We start from the raw sequence: 16,644 nt of genomic DNA, 5'->3' as shown, positions 1-16,644 counted from the left end.
TACACGGGGGAACAGTCTAATGTACCATAGTGCTGAAGTTCGTATATATTCCCACTATTTGCATTTGATTCATAGTTCATGTTCGTAATTACTGCCCTTTAAAACCTTAGTCACCTTTACAGTTTCTGGTTTGTGCCTCCCTTTTCTTTGCATTTCTTATTTCCGTATCACTGACAGTCCACACTACACCCTTGTAATGGTATGCTGAAACAGACGTTTTCATACCACATACATTTATGTAGCTTGGTTTTGTTTTCCACAGCATTAAAATGCTGCTGCCTTGCTGTATAATGACAGACTTTCTTGGATATTGCTTCTGGATTGGGCTGTTCTATTGTTAAAGTTAAAATACATTGAGTTATGTAGAATATCCTTTGGCATTTTCCCCCCAAATTCTCATGGTCTGTTGCTTATCTTTTTTTAACCTCATTATTTCAGTGCCAGTTCATTTCAGGAGGTGGTTGTTTAGTTTGCTGTTTGAGACTTTTAATTTTGTATGAGCGGCATGTTTGTAATTTGCTACTGTACTTGAATTAAGTTATTTTTATAGTTTATTGCACATGGTTTACCAGCATTGGAAGAGTTTAGCTGTATAAATCTGTTCAATTGTGTGTTTAAATAGATAGTTAAGTTCATGTTTTCCCAGACAAACATTTGCAGTTTCTTCACTGAAGTACTGAACTGTGGTGTGACAAGTTCAGGAGGTATTATGAAAAGCTGCATAAAGGGGCTTAGTGGAAGCAGAGTATCCAAGCTCAGTTAAAAGTTATTTGGCAGATATGTTACTTACCAAGTTGACGGAACAAATGAGAAGTTTTAACCACTGCAATTGCAGAGGAGGAAGTGTAAAATTAGCACTGCAGAGTAGAGAAAAGTCAACGGGTTGTGATGGAATTCCCATAAAGATGTGCAGACTGGGCAGAAGAGATCTGATAAAAAAATCTGGCGGAAGTTGTTTAATAAAAAGTACTAGCATCAGTACAAATCCCACTTTCCTGAAAAAATTAAATTCTAGAGGTTCTTCCCAAGGTTGGAAAAGATTTCCCAAATCCAAGATTGTAGCATCCTATTACCATATTACATCATGGTTGTCGCACTTCGTGTTTAAGTAGTTTACTGAATACAAACTCATCAGGATGGATAACAGGAACATGTAACTTAAACTATTTAACTGACTGACTACATACTTGGATGCTCACACTCTGGCTGTTCACTCTGAATGTCACTCTCATCTCGCATGTGCTCAGTAGATATAGGCATATGCTTACTGACTGAGAAGCTTCTTAAAGGTGTACACACATACTGATCTACAATGATTGCAAGGTTGTATGACCATCCTAGCCCGCAGACTGGCAGGGATGATATAATATAGGTTCAAGGAGGTAGAAGAACTTCTGATAATATGGTGAAAACCCTTATGTTCATAACATATGCACAGCATGTAGGGAGATGCCTTTAATCTGTTTTGATGCAAAGAAAGTGTTTGATTGGAGTGGCACTATATTTTCAGTGTTTTGCGGGCAGGGTTTCCTAGAAAATGTTTAGCTTTCATTTATGTGAGTGTGTGAGTGTGTGTGAGAGTATCAAAGTACTGGAGAAAGTAAAAAGAAATACAAGGCAGGAGTGGTCCGTGTCCCTGCAGCTCTTTGCTTTGTTTTGTATATTGAACCATTAGCTTTGGGTTTAAGGATCCAGCTGTAAACATTAAAGTCCCAAATAACAAAAGACACGGATTTTCTTTTGAGATTTCAGGAGAAAATTGTAAGAAGAGTAGAATTAGTTACTTATTTTTATTACATGTTAAGCGTGTTTATTTCCCTGATTAACTTATTCTCATTTTTTTACTTGTTACCGATTTACTTGCATGATTTACAGCACTTTGCATTTCATACTTATGTTGCTTTTAGAGACTAGTGGGAGTTATATTTAGAGGTTTTACAGGTTTAATTTTTAATTTTTGACAACGTTGGCATAGCTGTTAGAAGTTTAAAGCAATGCATATTGTTTTCCAAGTCGATTGATGTCAGTCTTAACTTTATTCACTTCTGAAAGGGAGTCAAGGTGAAGAACTTTATTTTGTGTGTATTGTTTTATGGAGTTTTTACTTGTTTCCCTGCTTTATTTATTATCATTTAATTTATTTACTTGTTGACCAGGTAAGCCCACTGGATAAATTGTCCTGTCAAGAGAGCATGGGAGAACCTTTCTGGGTAAGTAAGTTGCTCAGGGTCACACAGTGGGTGAATAAAGTAGAAGGAGTCAAAGCCTGTACCATCAACACAAGATACCAGTCCTTAATAGTTTAGTCCTCTGTGTTAACTGCCACCTTCCTAACTATTTGTTAACTTCTCAGATGTTTGTTAAATTATGTTAGTAAAACATCCAAGGCTGCAGGCTTCGTATGAACAGTAAAGTATCTCATCAAAATGTACATATTTATTTTTTAATGGTTTTGCTGTTGTATAGAGATTTATTTCCTTCTGAAATGCACATTTATTCCTTCTATAATTTCTTTAATAAAATGTAATGTCTGAGGTTAACGACCCCACCACTGCCATTGCAAAAGCGTGTGTGTGTGTCTGTCTGTGTGTGTGTCTGTCTGTGTGTGTGTCTGTCTGTGTGTGTGTCTGTCTGTGTGTGTGTCTGTCTGTGTGTGTGTCTGTCTGTGTGTGTGTCTGTCTGTGTGTGTGTGTGTCTGTGTCTGTGTGTGTCTGTGTGTGTCTGTGTGTGTTGATGGGTTTGAAATGAGACAGCTGTGACAGAAAACCATAATATTACATTGCAGCTGCAGATTTCTCACACAATCACTAAAAGTTGTAGACACATACACACACACACACACACACACACACACACACACACACACACACACACACACACACACACACACATATACACACACACCAAAATGTTTCACCTACCTAACAAAATTCACTATACTGATCAGGTGCTGACACCAGGTTTGAGAAATTTATCATCAGCATCCTATAAAACTATGCAATTGTCACTTGGGTTATTTGGTTACCCACACTGTAGGCACAGAAAAACATGTTTCCTGATTGTGATTTGGGACAGTGATACTTACTGCAGTCAGGTGTAACTTGTTTTTGCAATCATGAAAACAAGCTTACGAAACTGAGTTGACTCCTGCCAGCTATATGTAACAGTCACAGCTGCACCTTCATAAATGAAGGGAATGGAATAAGAATTAATAGATTTGACCAGGAAATTGGCAAATTGTAGGAAGTACTGGTAGATTTCATTATGTCGTGTGTTTTTCTTATTGTAGTGGTAAAACTGGTACTAATCTTAAGGATCCTTTTTACCCCAGTTCATAAAATGCCACACCAGGTATACGGGTATGCCTGTTATCTGTAATATGTATAATATACACTTGAGCACAAATGGTAAAAGAATTCTAAAAGCCCTTCATTCAGAGCAAAATTTTGTTTTGTGTGTGTGCATATCAGTTGAACATAGCAACTACTGTCAACTTATTATGCCTGTGCTCATCTTGTTTTGTTTGTGACATGCCAGAAGGTTATGAAAATTATAATTATTCAGAAAAGACAAATTACAAAGTTTAGCGGAGGTCTACAGCAAGGAAGTTTTAAGGTTTTATGTTAAGACCTATAAAAAAAAAGTATGACTTCTAGATGGCTCAATAATCTACTCTGACTTTTGTACCACAGTTTTTAGATTCGTTTTCCAGCAAAATTACCTTTCTAAACTTTTTACATTGTATGATGTGAAACATAGAATAGTAACAAATTTCAATATACATGTTTTGTATCTCATTTTGAAGGCATTTTGAAGATGTCTCCTTTTTCAGTGTATGATCTTGGTTATTTAGATTGTTTTACTGCAGAAGGATCTTCCAACTAGTGATGCAGCTGTCCATATAAGCTCTTATCTTCTAGGTCTGCTTTATACTCCAACAGGGGTCCACCTTCATCAGTACATTGAAGGAAAACCTGTAAAGGGGAAGTAGATCCTTTCTATCTTGTATTTCCCATTTCTTATATAGAAAGAGTATTGTGTGTAGTAGACTGGTTTTCAGTATTGCTGGTACTTTTTAATTTCCTTCAAAATTTTCAAAGAAGGTTGTTTTGTTCTTCTTTCAAGTTGTATTGGTATCTGAGTTTCATACAATCTCATTTTCTTAAAATTCATGAATTTTTCTTCCAAATTGTAAATTCTTCAGGCCAGTTCTTAGCATGATAACAAAGGCTTGGTTCTGCATGTTAAATTTGGACAAAAATAGATGCACAAGATTGGCGTTCATTTGCTTGCCATCTGCTAATCAAAGGACAATTCACTGAAGATTTGAAACTTGTCATTCTTTTAATGCCACAGATGTTTATCAAATAGATGAAAATGTTTTGGATCATGTACTGATCTAGTTCATATCATCATTTGCAGGATGATGATCACTGGTGCCAAGAGAAAGTAGTCAGGAAAATTTGCTGTTCAAACCAAGACATGAAAGTTCAAAATTTTGGACCAATGAGTGATTTATTTACTGTAGCCAGATGTGTCTGGTAGAGTTCATGCATATTACAGAAAACAAAGCTGTAGCCTAATCTTAAAGATAATCACTACCATTTTGGGGGGGTATGTAGTGCAGTTTATTTTTGCTCCAGAAACAGTCTGTCTCACTGAAAGACAACTGAATTTTTCTTGTCCCCAAAAATGATGAGAGACCTACTTTGTCTTTGTATTAAAGTTCTTAATATTTGCATCCCTTCAAGAAATTCAGAATGCTGACTGTGTAGTAGACACAAATGATATTTCAGTTCATCTTGCACACAGGAAATCTCTAGGATTCCAGTTTTAGAGCTAAAACTTTCAGTGGAAGACTTCCCCATGGGGTTTACTTCTGTACCTTGTAGTTTTCTCTCAGCACACCTTTCCTTAGAAGCATTGGAGGCTGCTGTCCTGTACCTGAACAGCTAGCTTTTAGCAACACCCAGCAGTCAACATTTGATTAAAGTCAGGGACTGATCCATTATATTGTTTGAAGCCCTGAGACTATTCTGAAACTACATCATTGATGAGAAGTCATAGCTGTCTCCAGCACTCTGAGGGTTGGTGAGGTGTGGTGAGTTACCTGAGTCACTTTGGGGGCCAACACCTGACTCCCCTTCTAATTAACACTCTTGTGTACTTGCTAATGAAGGCTGCCGCAAAATGTTGCCTTGGTAAGTTGAAATCCTACCCACAGGAAGCGCACTGTGAAGCTGTTTCTCAGACTGATTGATTGAGGTTATATGCATCCTGTTCCATCCCTTCACCCAGGATAAATATGCTCATCCCTGTCACCTCTGTCAAGCTCCTCAGCTGCTAAGTGAACATAAACAATTTGTGTGCCACTGGAGCTGGTTAGACCTAATTTGCATTCACTCTGATCAGTGAGGAATGACATTGCTGGAGGGACCCCTGAAAATTTTTTGTAGAGATGTGCTTCAGTTTTGCTATGTAGACCTAACTTCTGATGACAGGTGCTCCCCTTTAAGGCTGGGGAGCTCAGTTCAGTGATCCAGTGTCACAAATGGCTTTTTATCCTTCTCGGAGCAAGTTGCACCATTTTTTAGAACTAGAAGTGATGCAGAAGGGCTTGCAAGTTCTTATAGGTTCATAGGTTGGTACTGAGCTATCTGCCTGAAGGCATATATTAGCCCAGCCACATTGTGCGGTATTCACCGCCCCTTTAGTAGTTCCCTAGACCCTTGTACTAGCAGCTAGTACCCTTGGCCCTATCTAGTAGTGCTGTTGGTGTGATCCCCGGTGTGAACTTTCTGTTACCCATCCACTCATCAAGGTTCCTCTTGAAGAGTGATAGTGAGGGGCTCTGTGTTGTGTAGATCGGGACCCACACACACATACATATATGTTCCATAGTAAGGGAAGTCTCTGCGAAGGGAATCTATCCCTCCAGCATGTTCTATTCATTGTTGTGTTGAGGTTTATATCCTTAGAGCGTGTAGCTCGAGTAGATTTGGTTTTGCTAAGATGGAGCATGTTCAACAATTCTGGGTTGGACATGGCTCTGTACGTTAGACAGAGATCGCCTCTGAGAAAGCGGTATGCAACAGAGAACAGTCTTAGCTTTTTCATTCGTGCTGCATAGGGCAACTGTTTTGAGGCCAGTAATTCTCTTGGTTAGGTACCTCTGTGGTCTCTCCAGCTGCTGGAGATGTCTAGCCAGGTACATTCCAATTGGTGCATTGTACTCAATAATGGGTCTGATGAGGGAAGAGTAGAGGGGCACCATTACATCCTTAGATCTTGATGCGAACCCTTTCATGATCAGATGGGTCACATAGAAGGATTTTCTAACCACTTTGGCAACATGGTTATCAAAGGAAAGCTGGCTATCTACTTGGGTCCCTAGATCCCTTATTTCTTCTTCAAATTTCAGGGGATTACCTCCTATGTTGTAGTTTGCGGGTACTCTGCTTTTTCCAAAGGGGATTACTACGCATTTTTTTGCATTTAGCTTGAGACCATGGCTTTGACACCATGCATCAGTCTCATTTAGGCCCTTCTGAAGGATCTCCATTTCAGCCGGAGACTCTATTATAGCACCCAGTTTGCAGTCGTCTGCAAACTTAGTCAGCCACAGCCCTTCCGTGCTTGCCTGTACTTTTGAGAAGTATATGCCAAACAGGAGGGACCCCAGGACAGAGCCCTGAGGCACACCACTTGTTACTGGTCTGGATTCGGACATAGATCCCGCTACTCTTACTTTATGGGATCTGTCTGAGAGCCAGTTTGTGATCCATCTTGTGACGTAAGGGTTTATGCCCAGGCTGGTGAGCTTATCAATAATACCCGAATGGGGAATGGTGTCAAATGCTTTAGCAAGGTCAAGGTAAGCCGTGTGTACCTCCTTTTCCTTATCTATAGCCTGAGTAACTGTCTCAAAGAAATCCACCAGGTTCAGGAGGCATGATCTGCCCTTGATGAAGCCGACCTGTGTGGGGTCCAGTGACTAGAGGTTCCCAATCTCTCCATTTATGAGTTCCATAATGATTCGCTCCATAGCCTTACAGATCAGACTGGTCAGGCTTATTGGTTGGTAGTTCCCAGGGTCAGTTGTGGCCCCACCCTTGTGTAGTGGGACCACCGTTGCCGTGCACCATTCTCTGGGCACATATCCTGTGGAGAGGCTGAGACTGAACAGGGTATTAAGATGCAGGGTTAATTCCTTTTGGAGCTCGTGTATGACACAGCCTGGGACACCATCTGGTCCCATGGAGGCAGTGTTTTTAGCTTTAGATAGAGCCTTGTTAACCAACATATCAGTAATAATTGGACTTACACAATCCCCTGGAATGGTAATAGGCCCTATAGGTGGTGAGGGGGGGGGGGGTTGCACTGAACCTGTCAGCCAAGATGTTGGCAATGTCAGAAGGGTCAGTGTATTTTGTTCCATTTTGTACTAGCTCAGAACAGACCTGAGCATTGCCATTTAGGTTTTTGACGTAGCCATAGAAGGCCTTATGGTAATACTTGGCATCCTTGGCAACTTTCTTTTCAAAATTAGCTTTAGTTGACTTGATGAGGGCCCTCAATTTCTTACTAATGCTGATCAGGGATGATTTTTCTACTTGAGATTTGGCCTTTTTTTGTATAAGTCTCCTCCTTTTATTGTAAAGTTTGCTTATGGCCGAGGTCCACCAGACTGGTTTCTTCTTGCTTGAGGAAGGAGTCTTGGTTTTATTTGGGATAGCACGGTCCATGCAATCCTGAAGATGCATATAGAGTGCCTTGGTGTAGGATTCCGCATCCTGGATATCTATCATCCTTCTGCAAGGGAATAGTGAAGCTTTCCACTTCATCTACAACTGTTAGTAGTCCACACTTGCACACATACCTCTCAACTGTACAGATTTTCACAGTATGTCCAGATTTTGCCTCATATTTTTATTCCGTTACTCACACAAATTTGTGATTTTTCTATATTTTTCTGACAAATCAGTGAGGAATGAATTTGCTAAATAATGAGTAATTTGAGTTTCAAACTTCATATCCTTCAGAAAATGCATGGCAGCACAAGATCTTTTACTCTAGCAACTTTCTAAGTTTATAAGAGCAATATTTAAAAATTGTCCTTATTTTTGAGGCTTTGTCCCCTCTTTATTTTTGGCATTGTCCAGATTTTTTTGTGCTAAGAGGTTGAGAGTTATACTTTTGCACAGCAACTTTAGAGAACAGTTATTCACTGCATCAGCAAACAACAAGAGAAGAATAAAGTCCTGTTGCCTACTCCAGGGGACAATATCTCATGAACAGTGAGCTTTGAGAAATGTGTTCATTTTGCCCCACTACATTCCAGTAGCATCCTAAAATCTAATGGATTCCCCGAGTCCATTTTGCAGCCCTGGTACATGAGTGATCATTTTGCATCCACAGGAAACTCTCCACTAACATTGTGTTGCTCTCTGAAGCTGGATTCCAGAGCTTTCTTATTTTGATACCATTATCCCTGTTGAGGAGTAATATTTTTCACTTCTACTTTGCTTCCCCTTCCTCTTATTGAGCAGGATTTATTCAACACTGGGAGGGATCAAATGTTTCCTTGTGGCACATTTTTGCTGTGCCAGATTTTCATGTATTATCCTTGGTTTTCCCTTCCCAACAGTGCTTCTTTTAATGACCTAAAAGCTCTTTATACCCACTTTTTGAATTTTCTGGACCTCAGAGTACAAAAGCCGTATAAATATCCCCAGAAGATATACCCATAGTTAACTCATTCAAGTCGAGTTACTAGGATTATTTTCATTGCAAGGCAGGACACTGCCAAGATGACATGTGAACCTAATTGTAATTTGTGATCTAAGACCTTTATTCCATTTTTTGGGGACCCTAGTGTGGCCCTAAGAAATTTGCTAGCCTTCTTTAACACGAGCTTGCAGTATTCTTGCATGTAAGCTTTATTTTGTGACGGTTTCTGCCTTTCCTTATCTCATCAAGGGCAAAACACTGTACCTGGGTGCCTCAAAGATATTTTAATGCATATATTCCATCTTAAGCTTTCAATCATCCCTTGCCTCCAGTGATATTTAAATTTTACCTTTGAAAAGATTATATTTACTGTCTTTTAAATCTCTGGCCTCATGTGATCCAAATTTGCTGTATTGGAAAACCTCCTTGTCAGTAGCTGTTATGTTAATCAAAAGTATCTCAAAATGTAATGCCTTGTAGTCAGAGGAGACATTTGATCGTCTTTGACAGGGTATCCTTCTAAGATCAAGTCTCACTTAAATATAGTTTTGTCAGAAGAAATACTACGCAAGTACATTTCCTTTGCTAGGCCTAGAAATGCAGCCATGTTAAAGTAGGCTTTATTTTCATTTTATATTTCACATTTTGTGTACAGCTTTGTTAAATACAGTTTGTGAAAAGGATACAATGAGCTCAGTAAAATAACCTTCAGGCCAAAGCACTGACATTGACCAGACTTGCTAACAAGAAAATTTTGTTAGAAAAATAGACCATCCCATGTAATAATGTTTAGATGGTACAATGCTTGGGAACTACGGTTAAAGAGGTATGTAAAACTGAGTAGGAAATTAAGATTTTACTATTAAGGCAGATACTGTCAAGACAAAAGTCATTTCGGATATCCTGGAGTTCAGAAGTCCATCTCAGACATTCAGAAGAAAGAACAGTTCTGAGCTCAGAATCTGAGGAGGTTTTATTTTTGAGAGTTGAGGTCAAGGATCTCTTCTCCGTAATACCCCAGCAAGAAGGCATTCAGGATTTAGAGGAGTTCCTGTTGGAGCAAAGAGTGCTGCAGTCGGACATTAATTTATATTTCGACTTGTTTGACATTGTTTTGTCCAACAATTTTATTATGTTCAACAATCGCTACTATCTGCAAAAAGTGGTAGTTGTGATGGTATTACCCTGTGGAACCATCTTTGCCAATCTTGTTATGGCACAATGGGAAAGAAGGTATATATTGAATGGTACATTTGCCGAACAAATAGTCGTATATCTTCGATATCTGGATGACATTTTTATTTTATGGAGGGGTGAACAACAGGAGGTGGAAGACTTTTTGTACAGTACATTAATGGTACCACACAGTATTTGCAATTCACTTATACTGTTAATGAGCAGAAGATCAATTACTTAGATGTTAATCTTAGTAAGGATAGGGTCATCCAGAGATTTATTGCCAAAATACATAGGAAACCCACATATTCGAACATCTTTCTCCATTATACAAGCTCCCATCCTTTAACTAATAAAAGAGCGGTTGTTAAGGGACATTTGGTGTGTGCCGTAAGGATGGTGAGTTTGGATGAGGAATTTTTATTGAAGTATAAGAACCTCCTGAAAATGTCTGCAAGTAGGGGTTACCCGGAATGGTTACTTAATGAATTATTTATGGAAGTTAAGTTAAAAAGGGAAAATCGTTATTTTGTACCCATCCTTAATCGAGAGGACTCTACATTGGATAGGCAGAGGATATGTTCCAGTGGCTCAATGGATTATGCTAGTGCCTTTATTATGACATTTAATGTACATTTGCATGAAGTTAAGGCAATAATTTTAAAGAATTGGAGGCTTATGGATGATGAACCCTCTATTCATAATAAATTTCAGGATGGGATCCAAATGATAGCAAGGAGAGGTAGGAATATTAAAAATCTTATTGAAACTTGTAAAAAAGTGTCAGGAGAAGGTATGAAAAAATGCGGGATGTGTAATTTTTGTAAACGCATGTATCGGGGGCAATATATGGAGATAAATGACAAAAATATATTTTATTCATCATAAATTGAATTGCAATTCTAAGGGGGTGGTATATGTGGCTAGGTGTAAACAATGTCCTGCCTGTTATATAGGCAAGACTACAAGAACCCTTAAAGAAAGGGTATATGAGCATCATATTAATCCATCTGTATACCATAAGGAGAGGCAATTTAACTAATGCATTGGCTAATCATGTACACACTTTTAGTGAACATAATTTTGAATTCTATGCTATCCAACAAGTTCAGGAACAGCCCAGTGGTGACCCATGGATGCTACATCTGGGAAAAGATGAGCTAAAGGGCAATTGTTACTGTATTCCTGTTGGCCCGGACTCCATGATTACTGCGCAATTAATAGTTTATTAAGGTTAAAAACATTGTTTAGGTAGGCCTATGGTTGTTCTGTTAGTAGTTCGCTGATTAAGTAATTTTTGTATTTATTAGTATGTTTAATACGGTTGTTTACTCGTAGGTGGCATATAAATATATAAGAAATAGGTTTATATGAATAATTTTTATGACATTTATGTGCATATATATGTATGTTAACATACATTTTTTGTACTTAAGTATTCGGTTTGTTTAATGAAAAGTTTTTCTAGAGCAGTAACTTATTGCAGTTCTTAAATTTATTATGACATCACTTTCTTTTGTTTTTAAGTCTGGGTGGTGGGAGTTTTGCTGTAATACTATTTAAGTCATTGGTTTTTAATATATTATTTGGCCTGATGAAGTCTGGTATTGTGCAGATGAAAAGCGCTTCACCTCATTTAAGTTATTGCAGAAGAAGGTTTTGGACTGTCACTTGGCTTTTTTTGTTTTATCGAGTTTGTCAGTCTTGTTTTTTTTTTTTTTTTTTTTCCCATAACTATATAATCATTGACCATGGGATGGTTAAAGCCAATCTCTAAGATTGGCTAATTTGAGCATAAAAAGAGAAATTGGCTAGGCTTAAATGCCCCACAAGGGTGGCTATCCCTGTCAAACCTATACAAAAATAAATAAATAAATATGGCATTCGCTGATGGACTCTGATGCAGCACTGTGAAAAACTGATTGAAGAGTTCCTTCTCTCAGCTAGAGGGCAAGTGTTCATTGAGAATATCCCAATGATTTATTGCTGTGTAAGGATCTGGAGTTACATTAGGTGCTGTCTTCATTTCATAGAATGTTTACTTCCTTTTGACTGTACAAGTAACAAACAATTCCTCACCAAGATGGCCAGAATTTCTGCTGCCATTTCCCACATAATGTCCACTGTACTGTACGTCTCTCCTATACTTACCTACCTTAGACAAACAGACCTAAACAAGTTTAAGGCGTGCTACAATAAAATTGCTAAGTTTGCCACTGGTGCATTTTATTGCAGCCACCACTGTATCTCACTTGGAGAACTTGACTGGCTTGTATTCCCTCAACTTCTTCACCTGAATCAACTCTCCCTTGCCCACAAGTTAGTAAATCATCCTCTTAAAGTCCCATCCCTTCAAAACCTTCTCCAGCCGTACTGTTCCACTAGACCTCTACGCTCCAGCAGCAAAAATCTACTTGTAGTGACCAAACCCCAAGAACTCAGCAGGAGAAGCACTATTTTCTTGCATCATATCCAGATTATGGAACAACCCCCCCCCCCCCCCCCCCATAACCACACTACCACCTTGCAATCACTTCAAGACTGCACTAAAAACTCACTTAAGTCTCTGGTTATCCCCATGCACCAATCCCGACTAGTAACTCTCCTTTTACCTCCCCTTCCTCTCCCCTGCCCTAGCCACCATGCCTCACACCATCTGATCATTGCATTCCTTCCTCTGCAGGCTATGGCTCACCCTTTACCCTCCCCTTCCCTCCTCACTTAATCTCTCAGGCCTGTTATAACATGCTTAACTACCTCACATCATCTCAACTCCAAATTCATATCCAACTGACTTACACCTAGCTTCCTCTCACTACCACATATACTACTCACTCAGTCTCCTGTCTTACTCCTCTATCTTCCCCTTCCATCCCATTAGCCCTTCTAGCTTGTTCCACCTTCGTGTGGAGCTTCTGCTTTGTATTTGCTTGAGTTTAGTGCAATATTTGTATATAAGATTTAGGTATACAAGTTTACAGCAGTATCTGTTTGAGCTTCGTACTATCTGTGTGTGTGTGTGTGTGTGTGTGTGTGTGTGTGTGTGTGTGTGTGTGTGTGTATATCTATATCTATATCTATATATATATATATATATATATATATATCCTACCTTTATTCCTAGCCTTTAGCTAGATATTGGTATATCTGTTCATTACTAGGTTTCATATTGTATGTATAGCTAATGTTTGCTGCAGTATGTATTAATTGCTATTGTATGCACATTCAATTGTTCATGTACTCTGCTGCTCATTTATTGTTCTGTGGAGCTTTTCTCCCCAGGCCTCCACTGAAAAAGGACCTGTGTCCAGTGGAATATCCCGATAAACAAATGTAAATAAATAAATAATAATTAAAGTAAACTGGTTTTCAGGCTGAGTATTAAAGCCATAACAGAAAGATGAAATTGACATAACTCCATTTTTTTATATACATTGGTTAAGTATAAATAAATGCTGTTCTTTCTGAATGCCAGTATATGCGGATGAGATCACAAAACTACCCCATTACACCTAGAGTTTCTTTGCCTGCTTTTGTAACCTTGTCATTGTTTGAATTAGATATTTTTAGCTTATTTTCTTATATTCTGATGCCTCAGTTATTCTTTGAATTGTAGCTTATTTAGCTGTATAAGCTTCTTTCTGATGTTTGCAACCTTTCTACATAATTTAAACAGATTGCTAAAATTTTTGAACAGAATTTATATTTACTTACATTTTCTGCATTAATGCCAAAATGCTGAGCCTACATTGAACAGTGGTAATAATTATTCAGCTAATGCAGTACTGCTGTAAATGCTTAGTTTTTCACATTGCTGTGGTCTGTTTTGTTGTGTACTCATTTGATAGCTTTCTCTTTTGGGTCATTGCTATAGTCTGAATATGTATGTATAATTTCATAATTTTCTGTCTCACAGTTCTGTGATGTCCATTACTGTCATTATCTATCCCATTTTGTCCATGTCCCCATCCGTCACCCCTAGGGTGTAAAAGAGTCAATGCTCAGCTCAAATGAACTGTATTTTAATGTTTTTTTTAGACAGATGAGTAAAATGGTGGAGTGGAATTGTTTCATTGTGTGCTTTGCAATGTTTAATGCAGTATGTATTTTGCCTTCTAGCGGTGGGTCTCTGAAAAACTCAGCGTTGAGAGTCTGCGAGACTTGGAACTTTTTGGAGGTTAGTAAATTATTCCTTGTGCATTATACTGAACTGTACAATTCTGAAAAGTAAATAGGCTATCCGCATTTAGGTAGAATAACCATTGTCACATCACCATACTATTTTATCCCTTTAAATCAGTTTACAGAGTTGTCATTACTAAAACCACCATAGTCAAAACTGTGTAACAGTATTAATGTCAAGGTATCTTGATTCTTAAAGGAAAACTCTACCTTAGAACTAAAAAATCTATTGTTTCACTCTTTATTTTCTGAGCTATTTTAACATCTCAAAATCACTGACTGCTTCTTGCAGAATTTTAATATGTTTTCTGAAAAAATGGATTTCAGTGGGGCTTGACATATCATCATGATCTTATTTCTCTTCAAACCTTTCTCTTTCCCATAATCCATTTCAAGTCTGCTTTATATGAGTCATGCTAAACATAAGGAAGTAGCAGTGCAGTCCCATTCCATTAACATATGTAATGGAATTAGTGTCAGTCACTGCCATCTTATAAACTGTAACAGCACTGCTTCTTTTATTTCTTGAATGACTTATCTGTGTGTGTCTCAGGGCTTGTTTTATAGTATGCTAAGAAATTATACAGCTCCAGTCGAAACAGTTGTTAAATTACAGGCCTTTGTTTAAAGTATCTTTTTGTAGTCTAAGATGAATTGACAGCCCCTTCCCCTACACTTTAGTAAATGTGCCGATACTTTACAAGAATTACAAGAAAAAAAAATATTTTCTGACTTTCCTGTAAATGTCACAAACATCTTTTTTACTACTTTCAAGTCGTCTTAAAATGTAAAATAGTATAAGTAACAAACATTTAAAGTTTAAAGCTTAACATTTCAATACTGCAATGCTGTTTATGTAAACTTGCAAAAAGAAGTGACAACTGCCTTTGAACCATTGACTGATCTAATTTCTCTGTTTTGCTGTGAAAGACATGACTACATTGGAAGCAGCTGTGAATCGGTATAAGATTTCTTCCTGTCTGCAATAAAGACAATGGGAAACAGTTTCACACCTCCCTGTCTTGTTTACAACAGCCATAGCTTCTGACTTCGAATTTGTATGTGGTACGTCATACAGGTGACGACAAATTCCTCTACAACTTATGTGAGAAGTTAAGCTTAATGGGTGGCCATTACCTTCCTTTTGATACCAAAGTGAGGAAATAAAAGTTTTATAAAGTACAAGCAGGTACCTACACAGTACTGGAAACGTATTGTAAGAAGAAAAGCAATCTAAGAATTGAGTTAAACTGTACTAGAAGGTGGAGGTTTCCTTTAACATTGTAGTAAGCTGTTGCCATGTTTCCATTTTGCCTTTTGTATGGAGAGCAGGAGAGCTGCCTGGAATTATGCTGTTTAAATATTTTCTTTTCAATGAAACAGATCTGTGATACTGATCTCGTCTTGCTGTTTGACCTTGCTGAGCCATATCTTTCTCCCTATGGATACCAGCTGAGATACAACTCTATATGAAGATTAAGAGAATAGGCAGGTGTTTAATTTTATGCTGTTTCCCTGTCACCTTTTGTTACATATTGTAGGTCACAGTACTCTTTGGTGGTTCCATATGCATATGTTAGTGTATATGTCTATGTGCATCATCTGTATCACTCGCGCGGGTGTACTTCACAGATAATTGATGTGAAAGGTAATATAAAGTGTCATCTTCAGTTTTTGATGTCAAAAATATATTCACCCTGTGCCCTTATTACATCATAAGTGCTGTCATTTCTGTTTAACATTACCAGTTTTGAAAAATCATGTATAGCATCAGTGCTCACTGTGCTCAGTCATATTAGCTGTGGTGAACAGTAGGCTACTTAGCATAAATATTTTGCATGTAGTCTTTTTAATACTTAATCAACTTTTGTGTCTTTATAAACTAATGACAGAGGAAGTTTGTTCTCCTTTTGGCAAACACAAGTGAAAAACTTTAAAATTAAACAAGGTAATAAAATAATCAGGCTGAAGTGTTATGCTTTTTATGTGATTGAAGTTTACTCTTTGTTTACATTTTTGCTTCAGAACAAAGAAGTGAACATGTGAATTTGATAAAGAAAGGTTTTCAGGATGGTTATTCAGCGGAATACCTGGGACAAAGGAAAAGAGGAATGCTTATATTAATTGCAAGAGGAGCTCCAATAGTGATAAAAGAGGATAAAAAAGATAATAATGGTGGATTTATTGTGCTAAGGAGCTACTGGCAAGGGAGGAGGATTACACTGGCATGTATTTGTATTCCACTTAAAATTGCTATAATAGAACTTAAGAACATTTGGGGAGAAATTGGTTTTCAGCAAAGAATATTACTTCTAGATGGGGACTGGAATGTGATTACAATAGTGAATATGTATCTGGGGGGCCCAGAAGGGAAAGTATAACAAAAGAGGGTAGATTTTTGAAGACATTTATGAAAATATTTGGCATGGAAGATGTAAATTCAGTAATAGGAGTTCAGAGTGAATTTACATATTGTTCCCCAAGATATAAAAACTGGGCTAGGCTAGACAGAATTTACATTTCACGGGAACATGTACTTTTAATTGAAGGTCTTGA

At 37.9% G+C, this 16,644-nt stretch overlaps 1 protein-coding gene across 5 annotated transcripts in view; it reads left to right on the top strand.

Annotated features, from left to right (window-relative positions):
• STRADA (STE20 related adaptor alpha) overlaps positions 1-16,644 on the top strand; it is a 923,993-nt gene that overhangs the window by 122,523 nt on the left and 784,826 nt on the right. For 4 of the 5 annotated variants that reach the window (XM_044055203.1, XM_044055206.1, XM_044055205.1 and 1 more), the window contains one exon: positions 14,026-14,083. In XM_044055203.1, coding sequence (XP_043911138.1) covers positions 14,026-14,083 — 58 coding nt within the window. Of the gene's footprint in view, positions 1-2,158; positions 2,211-14,025; positions 14,084-16,644 lie in introns of those variants that run through there. The other variant, XM_044055202.1, reaches the window with a different exon arrangement.

The sequence above is a fragment of the Protopterus annectens genome, chromosome 13.part0, assembly GCF_019279795.1.
Source record: "Protopterus annectens isolate FY-2018-M chromosome 13.part0, PAN1.0, whole genome shotgun sequence".
NCBI lineage: Eukaryota > Metazoa > Chordata > Ceratodontiformes > Protopteridae > Protopterus > Protopterus annectens.
Note: the sequence above shows the minus strand (reverse complement) of the source record. Positions and strands in the feature narration are given on the sequence as shown.